The sequence below is a fragment of the Psammomys obesus genome, unplaced genomic scaffold (assembly GCF_907164565.1).
Source record: "Psammomys obesus unplaced genomic scaffold, mPsaObe1.curated_primary_1811, whole genome shotgun sequence".
In the NCBI taxonomy this organism is placed as follows: Eukaryota; Metazoa; Chordata; class Mammalia; order Rodentia; family Muridae; genus Psammomys; species Psammomys obesus.
The window spans coordinates 1,593,964-1,612,609 of record NW_026596040.1 but is presented as its reverse complement, the minus strand read 5'-3'; the positions used below and the strand labels follow the sequence as shown (position 1 = coordinate 1,612,609).

Here is an 18,646-nt window from a genome sequence, read left to right as displayed (position 1 = left end):
TTTTTAAGGGACTTTTAAACAAAAATTTCATGTTAGAGCTTTGGTGAAGCAGAAGTCAATGTCAATGACTTTACAGGAGATTGATTTATAGGAGATTGATTGGCAAACTTATGGCTACACACACCTAAGCTGCCATCACCCCCACCATATTAGGAAAGGAAAGGAAGATGGATATCAGTGAAGTTTAAAAAATCAAAATCAAAAAATACCCTAAGCAAAGACTCTTGCCTTTCTCTTTTACTATATTACTTCATGTACACTTAAATAGACAAAAATGACTTAAAAATATCTATTTATAAGTTTTATTAGACCATTACAGAGTTCTGAATGCACAGGGGTAGATCTGATGGATGGCTGTCTATTAAAGGCCAACTGATCAACTGTAATGTTTCCTTGTACCTTTATTTCCAATGTAGGATTCAGGAACTTACACCTGGATGACCAAATGACCCTCCTGCAATACTCATGGATGTTCCTCATGGCATTTGCCCTGGGTTGGAGATCATACAAACAAGCAGGGGGAAGCCTGCTGTGCTTTGCTCCTGATCTGATTATTAATGAGTAAGTTACATGTGAGACACTTGCCCTGAATTCAGTCATACAGTGTTTTAACCAGCTGACGATTTCTTAAAGGGCTATCATAATAATATGGGACTGAATCAGTCTTAGCTGCTCTCTAGGATATGGACAGACATGAAGCAGTTGTTCATTAGTGCTTGGGGTAGAAGGTAGATTAATTGTAGGATAGAGAATATGCATACATACCATGATTATCATCTTAGGACATGTTTAAAAGTACCTTTACTCTAGCTGGGTGTGGTAGTAAACACCTTTAATCCTAGCTCTCCAGAGGCAGAGGCAAGTGGATCTCTGTGAGTTCCAGGCCAGCCAAGGCTACATACTGAGTTCAGATCAGCCAAAACTACATAATTGAAGATCTGTTTTTAAAAGCAAACAAAAATCATCAAACAAACAAACAAAAAACTTTTACACCTTGAGCATCTCTGGAATTTGAGATTAATAACAATAATCTTATTGTACTACTATATAATTATATAACCCTAATCTAGAAAACAAAATGAGTCTGATAAAATTTCATGTGTGGCCAATAGGAACAATGAGGATGTTCCTCCTGAGTGGATGTGGTAGTACAGACACAGAGACAAGAGGTATCTCTTGGTATTGCAAGGCTTACAACAGCCATGCCTTGGAAAGAGCATGAGAACTGTGCTAGGGATGTATCTCTGTTGGTAGTGATTGTCTGGCGTGCAGGAAACCTTCCATTTGATCCCCAGCACAGCCAAGACTGGGTGTGGCGAGCCCACCTGTCCTCTTAACACTGAAAACATGGATATAGGAAATTCTTGATTATCCTAAGGTAAAACAAGTGTGAGGCCAGCCTGGGCCATATGAGATCATGTCTAAAAAAAATGATGTCTAGAAAAGGATGAATATAAAGAAACAGTATTGTGACTTTTTAAAACTGAGTAACTACCACAACTCACAGTTTTAAGTTAGCCATTGCCTTATCCTGTAAATCTTTGCCAGTATTTGTGAATTATGGCAGGTGCTCACCTCCTGGCCTCATGCAGTATTTTGCTCACAGGTTTTCTACCTCCATTATAACTTTTTGTGTTGATTAATGCTTTCCTCCTTAAGCACAGTTCTAATCTGTCACTGCCCACCCAGCACATCCTCGCTTTCTTTCTGGTTATTCTTTTTAAATGTTCTTTGTCTACACTTAAACTGCTCATTCTTCAAACATAACATCTTAGCTCACAACAAATATAACCTGTTTTCCAAATAGCCCTGGTTATTTTTACTTTCTGGTTTATATCAGTAACCTTTGTGCCATTTGTTTATCCTTTCCTAGAATGTGTATAAATTCACACAGAGAGTACAAGAGGAATTCTCTGACAAAAATAGAGATTATCCTTTATTGTATGTAACTAGATTCTCAGAGAGTCAGGTGCAGGTGAATCTCTGTGAGTTTGAGGCCAGTCTGGTCTACAGAGCTAGTTCTGTTGCAGATAGGGCTACCCAGTGAAACACGGTCTCGGAAAACGAAAAGGCAGGAAAAAAGAAAGAGTTCCTCCGGAAGGAATAAAGCCATAAGGCCTATGAGTGCAGCAGAGTTTAGTTACACATCCTGTGACTAACGACGGGCATCTGAAATATGCCCAGAATGGCAACCAGTTTGGAAACTAGTGATGATTGATGAATAATAAGAGTGTTTAGAGAAAGGGAATTTGAGAGCATTTGGGGTGGCCTAAGAGATTGTCTGAAAATACAGTAAACATTCCTTATTGTGTGTACCAGATTTAAAAAAAAAAAATGTGTGGGAGTTACAGAAAAGTACCTATTTGAGCTAAATGTTAAATGGAAGAGGCTGGACTAATGACACAAATAAGCTCCTTCTATCTTAAGTGTTTTGGTGGGGAGCATATGATATAACCCCAGGTATTTTTAAAAAGAGATTCTTAAGGAGTATGCCAGAAGCCATGTGTTATGAGGTAATCCTAGAATCTCAGGCACCTATTCTTTGACCTACTACCAGATATGTTTGGGGCCACATCTCAGACGATAGATACAGCAGAGGTTTCTCAATAGCTGGCAAAGAAGTAGAGAAAAACCCTTACTGAAGCAGTTAATCATCCCAGTTAAAGTGAGTATTGCTTCTCCACTGGTGGGACTTATACCTTTCTACTGCCATATTTAAGTAGTATTACATACCTATCCACAGCCAAGGACTATTATGAAAACATGGAATAAAATGGCATAATAGATAATAGATTAAGGTCTCTTAGAACAATATGATGGGAGATTCAAATAGAAGATGAAAATTATTTCATAGAATCATAATAAAATAGTGTGAGGGTGGAGTGGAGATGATGGGGGGTTTAGAGCCCAGAAGTCTTGAGTAGCTAACCATTCACTGCATAAAAGAATTAAAGTAAAACAAAAAAACAGAAACAACTTGCCACCCCCCAAAAACTGTGAATGTGTAGGGCATTTCAGGCAGAAGAAACAAATGTGAAGAACTGCAGCAAGCTGACCATACTGAGGGATTCAAAGAAAGCCCTCCAGAATATGGTAGAGTTTAGAGGACTGTATAATGACACAACAAAACCATGGTGAACTAGACTTTAGATGTTGTTCTAGGGCCAAGGAATAACCACCATGGATTAGAGGTAAATAAAGCATATTCTTAGTCTTGGTAGGAAGAAGGGAATGAGGATTGAACCTGAGCTCAGTTCTAAGCATGCGCTCCACTGCCTGAGCCGTACCCCTCACTCCATCAGAATACAGAAGTGGTCCCTGTTCTGTGGCTCCTTACATGTTTCTAGGGAGTTATAGACAGGAGGATCCCTGGGGCTTTCTGGCCAGACAGCGTAGCCTATCAGTAAGCTCCAGTTTCAGTAAGAAACTCTACCTCAAAAATAAGATGAATTCTGAGATGTTAAGTGCTAATATTGGCCCCCATATTGGCCCTCAGCACAACATTCACACATCGCTGTCTTTAGGTTGAGATGCCATTTAACAGGGAGTGGCTTCGGATTTTTAAATGGTAAGATCAGAAACTGTGTTGTAGACATAACTATAGTTAAAAGCCAAATGTTGATTTAAATGAGTAACTGGTAATAACTTGTAAATGCAAAAGGAAATAAAACATTTTCTGCCATGTATGCAGAAAACTAGTATCCCTCCCTAAACAAGAACTAAACGAAGACAACAACACTAGATGTCCTAACATGGATGACGGAAAGCCCACAAGATCTCAACCCTACAAAGTGAACATAGACACTAAGGAAGGCTGAGAACACAGAAGTAGTTTCCCCGGGGACAAGCACAGCATGTGCTTCAGCACCACTGACACATACCCTGGAAACATACAAATAACATCATGCATACTGAGCAGGCTGTACTTATATATTTAGAAATAGATATGAATATACATACATGTATGTAAAAACAGTTAATGTAAAAAGAAGCCATCAATTTGGAGGGGGACAAGACAGGAATATAGAAGGATTTGGAGTGATGAAAGGGAAGGGGCAATGATGATATAATTAAAATCTCAAAAAAGAAATAATTTTAAAGGAATAAGCCAAGTAGAAGATCTGTAAAAATAACTAATCTCTAATGTTTCCATTAAAGTATGCTGTAGGGATTCCAGAATCATTTGGCTTATCAGGTTTTAAGTATACTAAAGCATTCACAGTTCTGCAACAACAAAAACTTAGAGTGTCATGTTATTGTTGAATAGTCCCTCCTTGTTCTCCAACATTCTAGTTCTCCAGGAGTTTATTGCTAACAGCGGTAGGTATGTTTTTAGTCACGAGTTCATAAATTTAAAAACCAAGCCAAAATTCAGCTATTATTTTAGACTAGCACTATTTCTTTCTAACTCACACTTGTATTTGTGTCTCACAGGCAGAGAATGACTCTACCCTGCATGTTTGACCAATGTAAACACATGCTGTTTGTGTGCTCTGAGTTACAAAGGCTGCAGGTGTCCTATGAAGAGTATCTCTGTATGAAGACCTTACTGCTTCTCTCCACAGGTTGGTGGATTATCTGCTCACTTTTAAGATTCGTATCTAAATATGGTAAATGCACGTGAATGTTTTTAAACTCTTGTTTTGTATACTTGTTATACCAATTCCACTATGTTTTGCTAGTCAGATGATTTTCAGAAAGGTAAAATGTAAAAAGGTATATATTGTTACCAGCGTTAGTAGGGAAAATAGGTATTGTAGAAATAGGTACAGGCTCTGCCCAGGGATCTCAGGTGATGAGAATTTTTGCAGAGTCTTCCTCACTTCGTTCTATTCATCCATCTTTGGTACATCACTACCAAAAACTTGGAGCAAGTAATGATTCTGTTTCTCTACTGCACTATTATTTGTAGCTAAATAGTGAGTACTTCTGTGGTGTTTTGCGTAGGAATGGCCCCCATAGGCTCATGTCTTTGGATGCTTAGCCATAGGAAATGGCACCATTAGGAGGTGTGGCCGTGTTGGAGGAAGTGTGTCACTGTAGGGGTATGCTTTGAGGATACATATATGCTCAAGTTCTTCCCAGTATGGAATTGAGTCTCCTGGCTGCCCTCAGGTCAAAATATAGAACTCTCAGCTCCTCCAGCACCATGTCTGCCTGCATGTCATGATGCTTCCCATCATGATGATAATGGACTAAACCTCTGAAACTGTATGTCAGCCCCAATTAAATATTTTTCTTTATAAGAGTTTCCCTGATCATGGCGTCTCTTCACAGCAATGGAAACTCTTAAGAAGTTGGTACCAAGGACTAGGGTAATGCTGTGATAGGCCTGACGATGTTTTTGTTTGAGAGAATGTGGATTTGGGGACTTTGGATTATGAAAGCAGTAGAATGATGGGGCATATTAGTAGAAGCATGGAAGACAGTGGTGCTGAGAATGGTTTTACCTTGGGGTGTGTGGGGGGAACCTGGCTCAAGAGGCCTCAGAGAAGAAATTTAGTATGTGGCCTAGAGATTGTTCTTGTGATATTTTGGTCAAGAATGTGACTGCTGTGTGTGTTTTCTTCATTTTTTTTTCATTATTTTTATTATTATTTACAATTTATTATTTTGTATCCCAGTTGTAGCCCCTTCCATCATCTCCTCCCGGTTCCACCCTCCCTCCCTCTTCCTCCCCTATCCCTTTTCCCTAGTCCACTGATAGGGGAAGTCCTCCTTCCCTACTGTCTGACCCAAGACTATCAGGTCCCAGGGAAAAGAGACAGTCTCTGACATGAACTTGGTTGCTTGCTCCTTGATCCCTTCTCCCATGGGGCAACTTAGGCAGCCCACAGAGGAAGGAGATCCGGGCAGTCCTGATGTGGCTACTTTGGGGCCTTGTCCTAAGAGTCTGCCTAAGACTACAATGAGAGATTTAGATTAATTGCATTGACAAAAGGAAATCTCAAAAAAGCCTAGCATAGACTCTGTCTTGTAGCTCACTCTTAATGAAGAGGTTTTTGATCAAGCATAGCAAGCTTAGAAAGGAAAAGTAGAAAATGGTTCAAGGATAAAAGGGGCATCAGGAAGTAGAAATGAAGCTAAATCCTATGTTCAAGGATATTAAATGAAATTAAGGGAGTGGTGACCTTTGGGGCAGGAGCCCACCCAGCTAAGCTTATTGCTAATATGTTTGCAATTTTATGAGAGCTAGCTGTATCATGTTAGGTGTTATTATCTCCTGGTTAATGTTTTCATTTGGACATACGGAGTTATGATTGTGTGTCAAATTGAGAAGGACTGGATTGTGATGGCTAGTCTTAGCTGTCAACTTGACAATATCTGGAATGAACTACAATCCAGAACTTAGAAAGATCTTGTGAAAAGGAATTAAAAGCTTAGGTCCGGGCATGGTGATAAACACTTTTAATCCCAGTGTTCCGGAGACACAGGCATACAGATTTCTTAGTTCAAGGTCAACCAGGTCTATAGAGCAGGTTCCAGAATGGCCAAGTGAAGGAAACCATTGAAAACAGAAAACTGGTGAAGATGTAATTGAAAGAGGAGACCTAGTGCCAGCAAGCAGCATAACTTGACAGCTTTGGCCATAGTGGTTCTGTCTTTAGAGATACTGGAATAGAAGGAGTTACTTGGAGAACTGATGCTGGTTAGATAAAGCTTAAATAAATAAATAAATAAATAAATAAATAAATAAATAAATAAATAAATAAATAAATGAATAAATGAATAAAGTGAATAGATAAATAAATAAATAAATGAAAGAAAAAGAAACTAGCAATGATTAAGTAAAGACAAGTATCACTGAGGTGAAATCTTCTGGGAAGTATTTTCTGGGAACACAGACACGCTCTGTTCCATGGATAGCCAAGGTTGTATCTTATGGTGGCAGCTGGACTTGGTAATGTGTAGGAGTCACCAGATGGTCCTGGTTTTGAAGGCATGAAGGGGTCATGGAGAGCAGCTGAGGCTTGGCACTATGAGAGGCCAGGAGAGACCATTGGTGAAAGTGTATTCTCAGTGGCAATTGAAGTTGAGGATTGGCACCATGAAGAGAGACCATGAGAAGCTGTTAGTAGAAGTGCAGCCCACTGGCCGGGGAAGACTCCAGCGTATTGGAGATGCCAGTACTATGGGATGACCATCAAGAACAGCAGCAGCAGTAGAGTGGAGTCATCCAGAGCCTAGAGTGCTGCAGAGGGCAGGGCTAGAGAAGTAGCCCAAGCCCTGTGGAGGAGCCAAGAAGATCATATGTGTATCCCAGACATTGGAACAAGAAGTTGTGAAGTTAAAGCTGCCTTGGATACTCCAAGATGTTAGAGATGCCAGAGCCATGGGATACCTGCCAAAGAAAGCTGCTAACAGAGATATGCAGATTTGGGGGTTTGCCCAGCTGGTTTTTGGTCTTGCTTTGGTCCTGTATTTTCTCACTATGACATTTTGGAACAGTAATGTATACCCTGTGCCCTGATATGTTGGAAGTATGTGATTTGCTTTTTGCTTTTGATTTGATGTGTAATTACAGTTAAAGATTGCAAGAATAGACTTTGAACTTTGGATTTCTAAACATTGTTGAGACTGATAATCTATGTGGACTTTTGAAGTTGGACTAGATGCATTTTGCTTCATGTTATGACTACAAGCCTGTGGGGCTCAGGAAGTAGAATATGGTGGTTTAAATAGGTTTGGCTCCTATAGACTCATGTGTTTGAGGGGCCTTGGAGGAAGTGTGTCACTGGGGAGGCAGGCTTTGAGGTCATATATATGCTCAAGTTTTGCCCAGTATGGAATTGAGTCTCCTGGTTGCTTTCAGATGAAAATGTAGAACCCTCCACTCCAGCAGCACCAAGTCTACCTGCACCATGCCATGCTTCCCATCACTCCAATAATAGACTAAACCTCTGAAACTGTAAGCCAGCCTCAGCTGAATGTTTTCCATTATAAGAGTTGTCTTGGTCATAGTGTCTCTTCACAGCAATGGAAACCCTAACAAAGACAACTACCAGGTATCAGAAATATCCTAAGAAAGTAATCAATGGTTTGTCTGTAAAACCAACCGAATGTTTAAACAAGACTATTGACATTTAGACTTTAGTGAGATTGCTTTCAGCTAAAAAAATAATAAAACTTGAAAATTTTTTAAAATATTAAGAATCTTGTTTATATTAGTTTACTTGTCATCTTAGATAAGTAATAAAAGGAAAGTCATACCTGATATTCTCTTAAAATATATAAAGAGCTCTTCAAAGTCAACAATTCAAACAGCAACCTATTTTTTAAGGGCTGAGAATATGCAAAAATGCCTTACTAAAGAAGACAAAATAAAGACAGCGAGTCAGCATTACACACTCGCTGCTTGTCATATACCATGGGGACCTGTCCATAATGAACCAATTCAGGGTAGTGAGTACACCAAATACTGGTAAGGACATAGTGCACAGGAATTCTCCTTCACTGCTAAAAGAAATACAAAGTGGAATGGCCATTTCAGAAGACAGTTTTGTAGTTTTCTATAAAGCCAAACATAGTCTCATCATTTGATGTAGCAATTTCTTGATCAGTACACAAAGTAATTATCAGTACACAAAGTAATTGAAAACTTATGTCAGTATGGAGATTGATAGCCAAGCTCTTTGTATTTGACAAAACCTAGAAGCACTGAGATGTTCTCCAGTAGACAAATGGATAAATTGATATATCCCAATGATGTTATTATTCGGTATTGAAAAGAAACGGGCCATCGTGCCAAATTTTTTTTTAAAAAGATCATTAAACCTTAAATATGCACTATTAAAAGAAAGAAGCTATTCTCTTAAAAGGAATATCAACAACTCCAAGAAACTGATGGAGGCTAATGAGGACTGGTTTAAAATAAAAGTTCAACATGCAGCCTGGCACAGTGGCACACGCTTGTAATCCCAGCACTCGAGGAGGCAGAGGCAGGCAGATCTCTGTGAGTTCAAGGACAGTCTGGTCTACAGACCGAGTCCGGACAGTCAAGACTACACAGAGAAACCCTGTCTCGAAAAACCAAAAAAAAAAAAAAAAAAAAAAAAAGATCAACATGCCAGCAATCCAGCCTTTCTTCAGAAATTTTACCAGGTACTTGTGAAGATAAGAGAATAATGCTCTCATTTTTATGTCAGTAAGAAAGGGAGATGAAAGCATTGTAAGTACATATAGTATTTTTTAAAACAAAAGCAAAGCCTGCCCTATAAGAGAAACTGTCTCATCAAGACCTTACCTGACCTGGAAAAAGAAGCAAACCCAGTATTCTAGATCACTGATAATAGCCTTACTGACCCACAGGAAAGAAAAGGGGAAAATGGTCTTGTAGGAAATGTTCAGGTGCAGTAAAACTGAAATGTAATCATAAGAGAAAGCATTTAATTGGGGGCTTGCTTTACAGTTTCAGAAACTTAACTTAGTCCATTATCATGACAGGAAACATGGTAACAGGCAAGCATGATGCTGGAAAAGTAGCTGAGAGTCACATTCTGATCTACAAGCATTGAGAGAGAGAGAGAGAGAGAGACGGACTGTTGTGGACTTCTGAGACCTCAAAGCTTACCCCACAGTGACAGTTCCTCTAGCAGGGCCATACCTATTTCAACAAGGCCACACCTCCTATTCCTTCTAATCCTTTCACAGTTCCACTCTCTGGTAACTAAGCACTCAATTATAAGAGCCTATCAGTGTTGTTCTTATTCAGATTATTATTATGGTTGTCATTCAAACTACCACAGTGCCCATAACCAATATTAAATACAATCCAAAGCCTATCCAGATTAAAATAGTCTTCCACAAAGTGTCCAATTTCATCAGCTCTGATACTTCTTATCTAGCTTTCAGCAAAAACCAAAACCATGCTAAAAGGCAGTAAAAAGCCGTAGAATGAAGAAACAAAGCAAGCATTAAATCTGATCCCAAACTATTGGCATTACCAGGTAGAAATTTCAAATAACTACAATATTTTTGTTAAGGACACTAAAGGAAAACCATAGACTGCATGAGAATTATAAGGAAAAGTGAAGATTCATAGACAGCTAAGAAGTCATTCCTCTAAAAATGCTGGAAACAAAAGATGCTGAAATGAAAATGTACAATGCTCCTGTCAAGTATACCATTAGTTACAATGCACCCAAGGAAAGAGTGAACATATGTCAACAAAAACATCCTAGACTCAAATATAAGGATGAAAAAAGAATAAAAAGGGTTTGGGGCAACCCTAAGATATATTTTAAGCAGTAAAAGCTCAGAAATTTCTAAGTTAGACACCAAAGTGTGGGTCTGGGAAGCTCAGAGAACACCAAGAAAAGATAAACAACAACAAAAAATCTTCATTTTGGCATAGCCTCTTCAAATTATGGGACACCAAAGACAAAAGGGGAAAGATCTTAAAAGTATCATAATTTTAAAACAATGACAACAAAAACCGCTATAACTTACATCAGAAACCATGCAAGTGAGAAGAATGTAAAGTAAATATTTACAGTGTTGAAAAGGAAACAAAAAAACAAAACACCACCCCCAAACACAAATGGGGCCAGACATGCTAGCTGACCCAGAATACCAGCACTCAAAAGGCTAATGACTAAAATCCAAGCCAGCCATGGCTACCTATCAATACCATCTCAAAAACCAAAGTGATAAGTAAAAAAAAAACTTTCTCAAACAAACTTGCTGGGGGTTTTTTTTGGTTTTGAGGGTTTTTGTTTGTTTGTTTTTGGGGGGAATCTGTCTTACATGAGCTGTTTTTTAAAATTCTTCAAAAGAAAGGAAATATATGACAGAATAATAGATGTTCTATATAAGAAAGGAAGCATAATAGACAAGCGATGCATGAGGGTAAAGTAAGATGTCATTTTTCTTCTTAATATTACAGAACTGTTACAGCAATAATAATAATCAGGTACTAGGGTCTGGAGAGATGGCTTAGCAGTTCCCAGCAGCCACATGGAGCTTAGAACTGTCTAACTACATCCCAGAGGATCTGGTGCCCTCTTCTGACTTGAGTGCTACATACTTACGTATACTTACCGTATACAAACATATATTAGGCAAAACACATACACAGAATGTTTTTATTTATTTTTAAATTAAAGATCACATATTGGGTAATTGAAAAATGGATATGTAAAATGAATGACAGTGGTATTATAAGTGTTAGGAGTTAGAGTAATATAGTGTATTTAGGAAGGGAAAACAAGTTAATTGTAAATGTATATTGCAGGTGATAATGCATTCACTTAAAAGAGCTCAAACAGTCAAAGGGAAAATGGAATCATTAAGTATTTAATGAAAACCAAAGGCTGATGTGACAGAACCCGGTGTGCCTTAGGCCAAATTGGAAGTCTGCCCCACATTCGAGACACCTCCGCATTCCCAAACCTGTAAAATGTGCATCCTTTCTCCCAAGTAGCAGGGCAGGGCTGCTGAACCATAAGCAAGAGTGGCTTTTGTCCCTTTTCCTTGTTTACTTGAATAACCCCAAACCTAATGTATTTGGTCAGAGCAGGAATACGTCTCAGGGCCCAGCCAAGTGGTAGAGCTCAAGGTTTCTCCCTTTGCCCTCTTTGGGGTAAAGTTTTATGCAAAGAGGAAAAACTACTAAATACAAAATCACAAAACCAAAATGGGTTCTTGGTGCAAAACTACTAGAAAGAGCACAAACCACCTTTAGTCAGCTCCTTGGGGCCGTTTCTAAACTGTGCTCATGGGAGACATGTCAGCTAAGGAAAAAAGCTGAGGACAGAGCAAAGGTAGACAAGAAAGAGAGATGAAAACCTGCATTCCCCTAAGAGGGAAGTAGAAAATAAGATCAGTGTAAAGGAGAAAAAGAAAGGAAAACCTGGAAAGAGAATGTCTGGGCTTAATTCCCTTGTGATACTGCAAAGAAAAACTGGGGAAATGTAGGACAACTGGTAGAACTTAGGAAAAGCCTGCTGTACTGCTAACATGAAGGAAAAAACTCAAGAAGAGTATTGCCTTCAGGGATAAAGGGGAAACGGAGTCAGTAAAAAGAGAGTTGTGATGCTTAAAAAACAAACAAAAGCCCAAGAAACTGAAGGAAGATAAAAATGATGATTAATAATAAAGTGGGTCTAGTTCAGTTTTTTCTTCTCAATAAGGTATTTAAATAACTCCCTTTTAAAAAGTAACTAAAATGAAAGGCTGTGTAGGATTTGTTTTTAGTATATCTCCAGGACTTCGATTCATAATAGTTAACACACTCCCAAATACGCCTGTAGGCACCTTTTTCTGGTGGTATTTTCAGTAGCTACTAACCTTACCTGGTACAGTATAAGGTTTACAAAATGAAAGATTTTTAAAGCAAGTTCTCTGGTGTACATCACAAATTAACTATACACAAGATGAGAGTGTTTGCACCCTCAGGTGTCATCACTAGCTCCCATTGTGTAAGATAAAAAAACAATTGGCTCACCCATGTTTCTGACTCCCAGTTGTCAGTTACCCTATACTTTCACTTAGCTAGAGTCCTACAGTCCTTTGAAAATGCATAGACTTTTAGAATGCATTAAAAGTACGTTGCAGCAATGAACTATGCATGAAATGTCCTACTTGGTGCATGACAAGTCACAGAAGGAAATCCTCTAACTGACTTCATCTTACCTTTTAGTTCCTAAGGAAGGTCTGAAGAGCCAGGAGTTATTTGATGAAATCCGAATGACCTATATCAAAGAGCTAGGAAAAGCCATTGTCAAAAGGGAAGGAAATTCCAGTCAGAACTGGCAGCGGTTTTATCAACTGACAAAACTTCTGGACTCCATGCATGATGTAAGTACCAAACACAAAGCCAAAACAACAACAAAACAGAAAAACATAACATTGGGTGTGGTGACATGCCTTCAGTCACAGAGCTTGAGGCCGGGTTGGTCTGCATAGGGAGCTCCAGGACTGTCAGAGCTGGGTAAGAGAGACCCCGTCTCAAAAACCCAAAGAGACAGAGAAACAGAATTTTGTAGGCTGTAAGGTATGTTTTAATCTGGATATATATATGTATGTATGTGATACATAATTATATACCAATAAGTCATCCCCTCCCTAAAGTTATATATTTTAGTGATTATTCAAGTTAAATTTGTAGACTTCAATTTTGTACACATTTCTCTTAACTCTTATTAGTCTAGTGATTTGCATAAAAGTTACTATGTTACTACACAGTTTAATAGCACTTCTTTTTGAAAGGTAGAATTCCCTGTTCTACATGAATAAAGCTAGTAAATTACACAAGTTTCATCTTTCTGTATTTCGGTACTAGTCCAGGCTGGCCTCAGATTCACAGTCTTCCTTGATCCTGCTGGGATTACAGGCATGCCATGCTTTCATTCTGCAGACAGCTTAAGAAATTTAAAATGCCTTTTGTGCTTAAGTGCTTATTTTATTTAAAGTTATTTTTCTTATCTGAGGATTTCCAACAAAGATTGGTATGTTTCTGATGAAATTAAGGGCCAGCAGATCATGAGCACAGGATCTATACCAGGTCTTCTGCATATCTATTATGGCTTCCCATTTAGTGTTTCTATGGGATGCCTGACTGCGTGAATGAGTGGGTTCATGGAGCTTATTCCTTCTCTTGGGTTTCTCTTCTTCTGTTTGTTTGTCTTGTCCAACTCTAATGTGGTAGTTTTTATTTTATTTTGCTATGTTATTATTATCTCTTAGAAGCATGTTCTTTTCTCATGAGAGGAGAGGTGCAGAGGAACTTGGAGGAGTAGAGGGAGGGGAAGCATAATCAGGACATATGCGGGAAGGGGAGGCCATTCACACTACTGTGCTTTGAAGCCTCATTGTTACCATATCTTTGCTTGCAGGTGGTTGAAAATCTACTTACCTACTGCTTCCAAACATTTTTGGATAAGACCATGAGTGTTGAATTCCCAGAGATGTTGGCTGAAATCATCACTAACCAGATACCAAAATATTCAAATGGAAATATCAAAAAGCTTCTGTTTCATCAAAAATGACTGCCTTACTAAGAAAGGTTGCCTTAAAGAAAGTTCATAGCTTTTACTGTACAAACTTATCAATTTGTCTTGTAGATGTTTTGTTGTTTTTTGTTTTTGTCTTGTTTTGTTTTAAATACGCACTACATGTGGTTTATAGAGGGCCAAGAGTTGGCAAACAGAAGCAGTTGAGCCCTCACTTTCAAGTGATGGGAAAGCAGACAGTGCAGTGTATTGGTTGGTGTGTAACAGAAACTAGAAACAGTTCTGTGGAGGCACGTCCATCTCAGAGAAGGACCGCACCTAAGCCACCAGTGCCCAAAGTCCATGTGATCAACTTCTGCCCATACTTTCAGTTGGCTGGATGAAACTTTCTAGACTTTCTGTTGGTGTATTTTTCCCATGTATAGTTAGTATAGTATTTTGATTTATGCATGGAAACCTGAAAAAAGTTTACAAGTGTATATCAGAAAAGGGAAGTTGTGCCTTTTATAGCTATTACTGTCTGGTTTTAACAATTTCCTTTATATTCAGTGAACTATGCTTGCTCGTTTTTCTTAAATAATTTTTGTATTCCAGTTATTGTACAGCTGTTTAAGATGGGCAGCTGGTTCGCAGCTCTCCTAGACGCTAACATTAATCTCCGTGTGAAAATGGGTCGGTGCTCCTCCCCTGATGGCACTCAGCTATCAGAAGACCACAGAAATTGACTCAGATCTCCAGTATTCTTGTCAAAAGCTCTTACTCTGTATATATCTGCTTCCACGGAGAATTATATAGGTTGTGCAGAGTAACCGTCCTAACTGGTGTAGCGCACCTAGTCCAGTGACCTGCTGGGAAAAACTGTGGACGATGGTTACAGAAGACTAATAGTTACACAGTAACTACCAAAAGGCCCCTGCTCACACCTAACGCCCCATTTCTACAGTGTCCAGATAGCAACAAAGTTTGTAAATCAGTTCTTTCAGGACCTTCTGGAGTGGTTTGTGTAACATCTTAAAGTTGTTATTCCCAATAACCAGCTGTGATAAAGCTGAGAGATTGTTTTAATCAGACCAAGTAACTTCTCTCATTAAACTTTACCCCCAAACTAAATCTCTAACATGGCAAGAATGGCTAGACACCCATTTTCACATCCCCACCTGTCACCAATTGGTCTAGCTTTCCTGGTGGTACAGGAAAATCAGCTACTGATTTCTGTTATTTAGAACTGACTGTCAGGCATCCATGTTTGTCCAATACACATCCCTACATGTGCCATAGAATTTAACACAAGTCTTGTGAACTTCACACTGAGAATTAAGAGAACAGAAGCTGTAGTAGCCCTTTCTGTGTGCACCTTACCAACTTTCTGTGAACTCAAAGCTTAACACACTTGCTAAGCCACAAGAAATCTGATTTCTACTTAAGGTGGCCAAATTATTTGTGTAATAGAAAACTGAAAATCTAATATTAAAAATATGAAACTTCTAATATATTTTTGTATTTAGTTATAGTTTCAGATATATATCATATTGGTATTCACTAATCTGGGAAGGGAAGGGCTACTGCAGCTTTACATGCAATTTATTAAAATGACTGTAAAATAGCTGTATAGTGTAAAATAAGAATGATTTTTAGATGAGATTGTTTTATCATGACATGTTATATTTTTTGTAGGGGTCAAAGAAACGTTGATGGATATCCTATATGATTTATAGTGTGTAAGAGCATCATACAGGCCTCAGTGCCCTTAGATATCAAAGCAGGTTTGCCGTAAGGTGGAAAGAGGGAGCTAGAGACTGGCCCTGCGCGCAGTGGAGGTTCTGAGGCTTTGACCCAGTCAGCTCACAAGGAGCTGATTCCCCACCTCCCGTTCTAACCATCCTTACCCAGCCATGACCCTGTCAGTGCAGGATAGTTCATTAAGTTTCCCTTTGAGCTAACAATCAGGACAGAGGGGTGGCGTTACGTAGTTACGGGCACCATCTGCCAACGGGGTCATGTTCACACGCAGCCTCCCCACAGGCTAACAGAAACAGAGGCTTTCGACGTTTGGCAATAATATGCATAGAGGTACCAGCAATATGTAAATACTACAGAATCCCATAGGAAGCCAATAATACACTAATCCTTTCTATCCTACAATAGTCCATTTCCAAGTAAAATGAGGACATGTTTTCTTTGAATGCTTATTGAATGTTGTTATTTTCAGTATTTTACAGAAATTATTTAATAAAAAAATGTAATCGTTTGCTTTTTGAATTCTCTCTAAAAGGGAATGTTCACTTTGTAATGGTTTAAATTGGTCTCAAAGTACTTTAAGATAATTGTAACCCAGCTGGATGTGAAATTTATGGTGCCTAAGAAATACCACTTGAATATTATCAATGACAGTGTTAAGGTTCAAAATGAACTTCTCAAAAATAGATTATTGTACATTTATGGAATGTTATATGGTTAAAAAGCAGAAAGCACATCACACATAAATCTACTTTCAGTCCCAACCAGCTTGGCTTTCAAAAAATAGAGCTCCAAAAAAGAAAAAGAAAGATGTATGCACTTTGTTATTAGTAGAAGGGAACAGACATTCATAAAACTATTATAGAAGGCTCTCCATTTTAAATGTAGAAAGAGCTGTGCTCCTTTGGTATGTAAGGAAGAAGAAAGCTGTTATTATTCTGATTGAGTATAAGTGAGAAAGATATGGTACTGTTTGAGTGCAGCTTAGTTTTTGTGTATGGCTTCATATCGTTCCAAACTAGATTTTATAACTTCAGTGAGAGTTGGTGACATGCCTACATGACTCAGAACACATCTTGAAAAGTATCTTTAGTTACTGGTAGGAAAATAAAGGGACATTCTGGGTATTTTAGGCATTGACTTGGGATACTGTATAAGTAGAAGAGAGGCGACAGGAAGCTTGGGGAAGGGAAGGGAACCTAAGAAGCACTGCCTTCTTTTAGGAAAAACAAAACAACAAGCCAGACCATCCCAAAGGAACAAGGGACATGTTTAGTGTGTGGCGTTCCCTGGTGATGAGTGCAGGGTGAATTCTGGCAAGCATGTGGAGCAGCCAGCCTCATCAGCAGAGTAAGAAGAGGACAGGGCTGGGGTGAGACAGGACAAGCCATTCCAGCTGGACACGGGTCCCAGAATTTGCTCCCTCTTGTGTACAATGAGGCAGTATCACCGCAGGGTGAACCATGGTATTGTTCTTTGATCGTCAGCCCTCAGAGCTCACGGCAGCCTTCCGGGGCTTTGGATCTTGGTTGGTCACCCCAACAGTAAGCTGTAGCTGAATGTGTTTCTTATGTGCCTGGTTTCAGTGTTAGGTGAAATGGAGTGTGCAAAAGACACTGCAAACCACTTCAGATGAAAGGTTTCTCACTTTCCAGACTGTTTTCAGTCAGCCTGGTCTATCAGGATTGGTGACCAGGTTTCCAGGAAAGGGTTGGCTTCTATCTAGAACATGCCTGAAAGGATTTTATTTTCTGATAAATGGCTGTATGAAAATACCCTCCTAAATAACCTGCTTAACTACATATAGATTTCAGTGTGTCGATATTCTATTTTGTATATTAAACAAATGCTATATAATGGGGACAAATCTATATTATACTGTGTATGGCATTATTAAAAGCTTTTTCATTATTTTTATCACAGTAATTTTTAAATGTGTAAAAATTAAAAACCAGTGACTCCTGTTTAAAAATAAAAGTTGTAGTTTCTTATTCATGCTGAATAACCTGTAGTTTAAAAAACTGTCTTTTTACCTACACAGTGAAATGTCAGACTGTAAAATTTTGTGTGGAAATGTTTAACTTTTATTTTTCATTTAAATTTGCTGTTCTGGTATTACCAAACCACACATTTGTACTGAATTGGCAGTAAATGTTAGTCAGCCATTTACAGCAATGCCAAATATGGATAAACATCATAATAAAAATATCTGCTTTTTCATTATGTGACTCCCAGCATGCTTTCATAGAACTTCTGCAGTTGCAGCCTTCCTTGTTTTTTTCTCCTCGTTCTACTCACAGTAGAGTTCCCACTTTAGGACATTTAAGATGGTACACTGGACATTTATGTGCCAGTGTGACAGCTAGTGTGTTCATAGGGATAGGATATTCATTCAAAATGAACTTAACCCTGATGCTAAAAAGTTTCCAGTGACCATGTGCTTATGATTTCACCAGGAACAAGGGCAGGACAAACTGACTTCAAATGCAACAGTCTTTATCCCAGAAGATGACATTTTTATGTAAACAACTGTTATCTAATAGCAAAATTAATAGCTGAATTTAAAGTCCTCACTTGCTCTTAGAAATATAAGTAAACACAGCAAATTTACAATGTAAATAATAAAGGCATAAGCAGCGGCAACCATGTATCCATACACTCTATTCAGTGTCTTCTCAAACATTAGGTTCATGTTTCCATACCTTTTCCACAGCATAGTGCTATCACTATGGAAGAAGCCGTTCTAATCTAAAAGGTAATTTTTCCTTATCTATCTCTGTACCCTTCCACTGTTGGCTGCATGCCTACTATATAAATATAAGAAACCGGTAATACTCAGATACTTAAGAGTGTGAGGCTGAGACAGCCAAAACCAGCCCGGATAGACCCGACGTGGCACCGTTGTCTCCACTGTGTTCTTGCGTGTGCAGAGGCCAGAAGAAAACACTGCTGTCTTC

The 18,646-nt window shown here is 38.7% G+C and overlaps 1 protein-coding gene across 4 annotated transcripts in view; it reads left to right on the top strand.

The window, feature by feature from the left end:
• The window catches only part of Nr3c1 (nuclear receptor subfamily 3 group C member 1), an 89,766-nt gene extending 71,857 nt beyond the window's left edge, over positions 1–17,909 (top strand). For all 4 annotated transcript variants that reach the window (XM_055622891.1, XM_055622895.1, XM_055622890.1 and 1 more), the window contains exons 6-9: positions 417–561; positions 4,435–4,565; positions 12,641–12,798; positions 13,836–17,909. In XM_055622891.1, the coding sequence (XP_055478866.1) occupies positions 417–561; positions 4,435–4,565; positions 12,641–12,798; positions 13,836–13,988 (587 nt within the window). In that variant the 3' untranslated portion in view covers positions 13,989–17,909. The remainder of the gene's footprint in view (positions 1–416; positions 562–4,434; positions 4,566–12,640; positions 12,799–13,835) is intronic.
• The last annotated feature ends 737 nt before the right edge of the window (positions 17,910–18,646 follow it).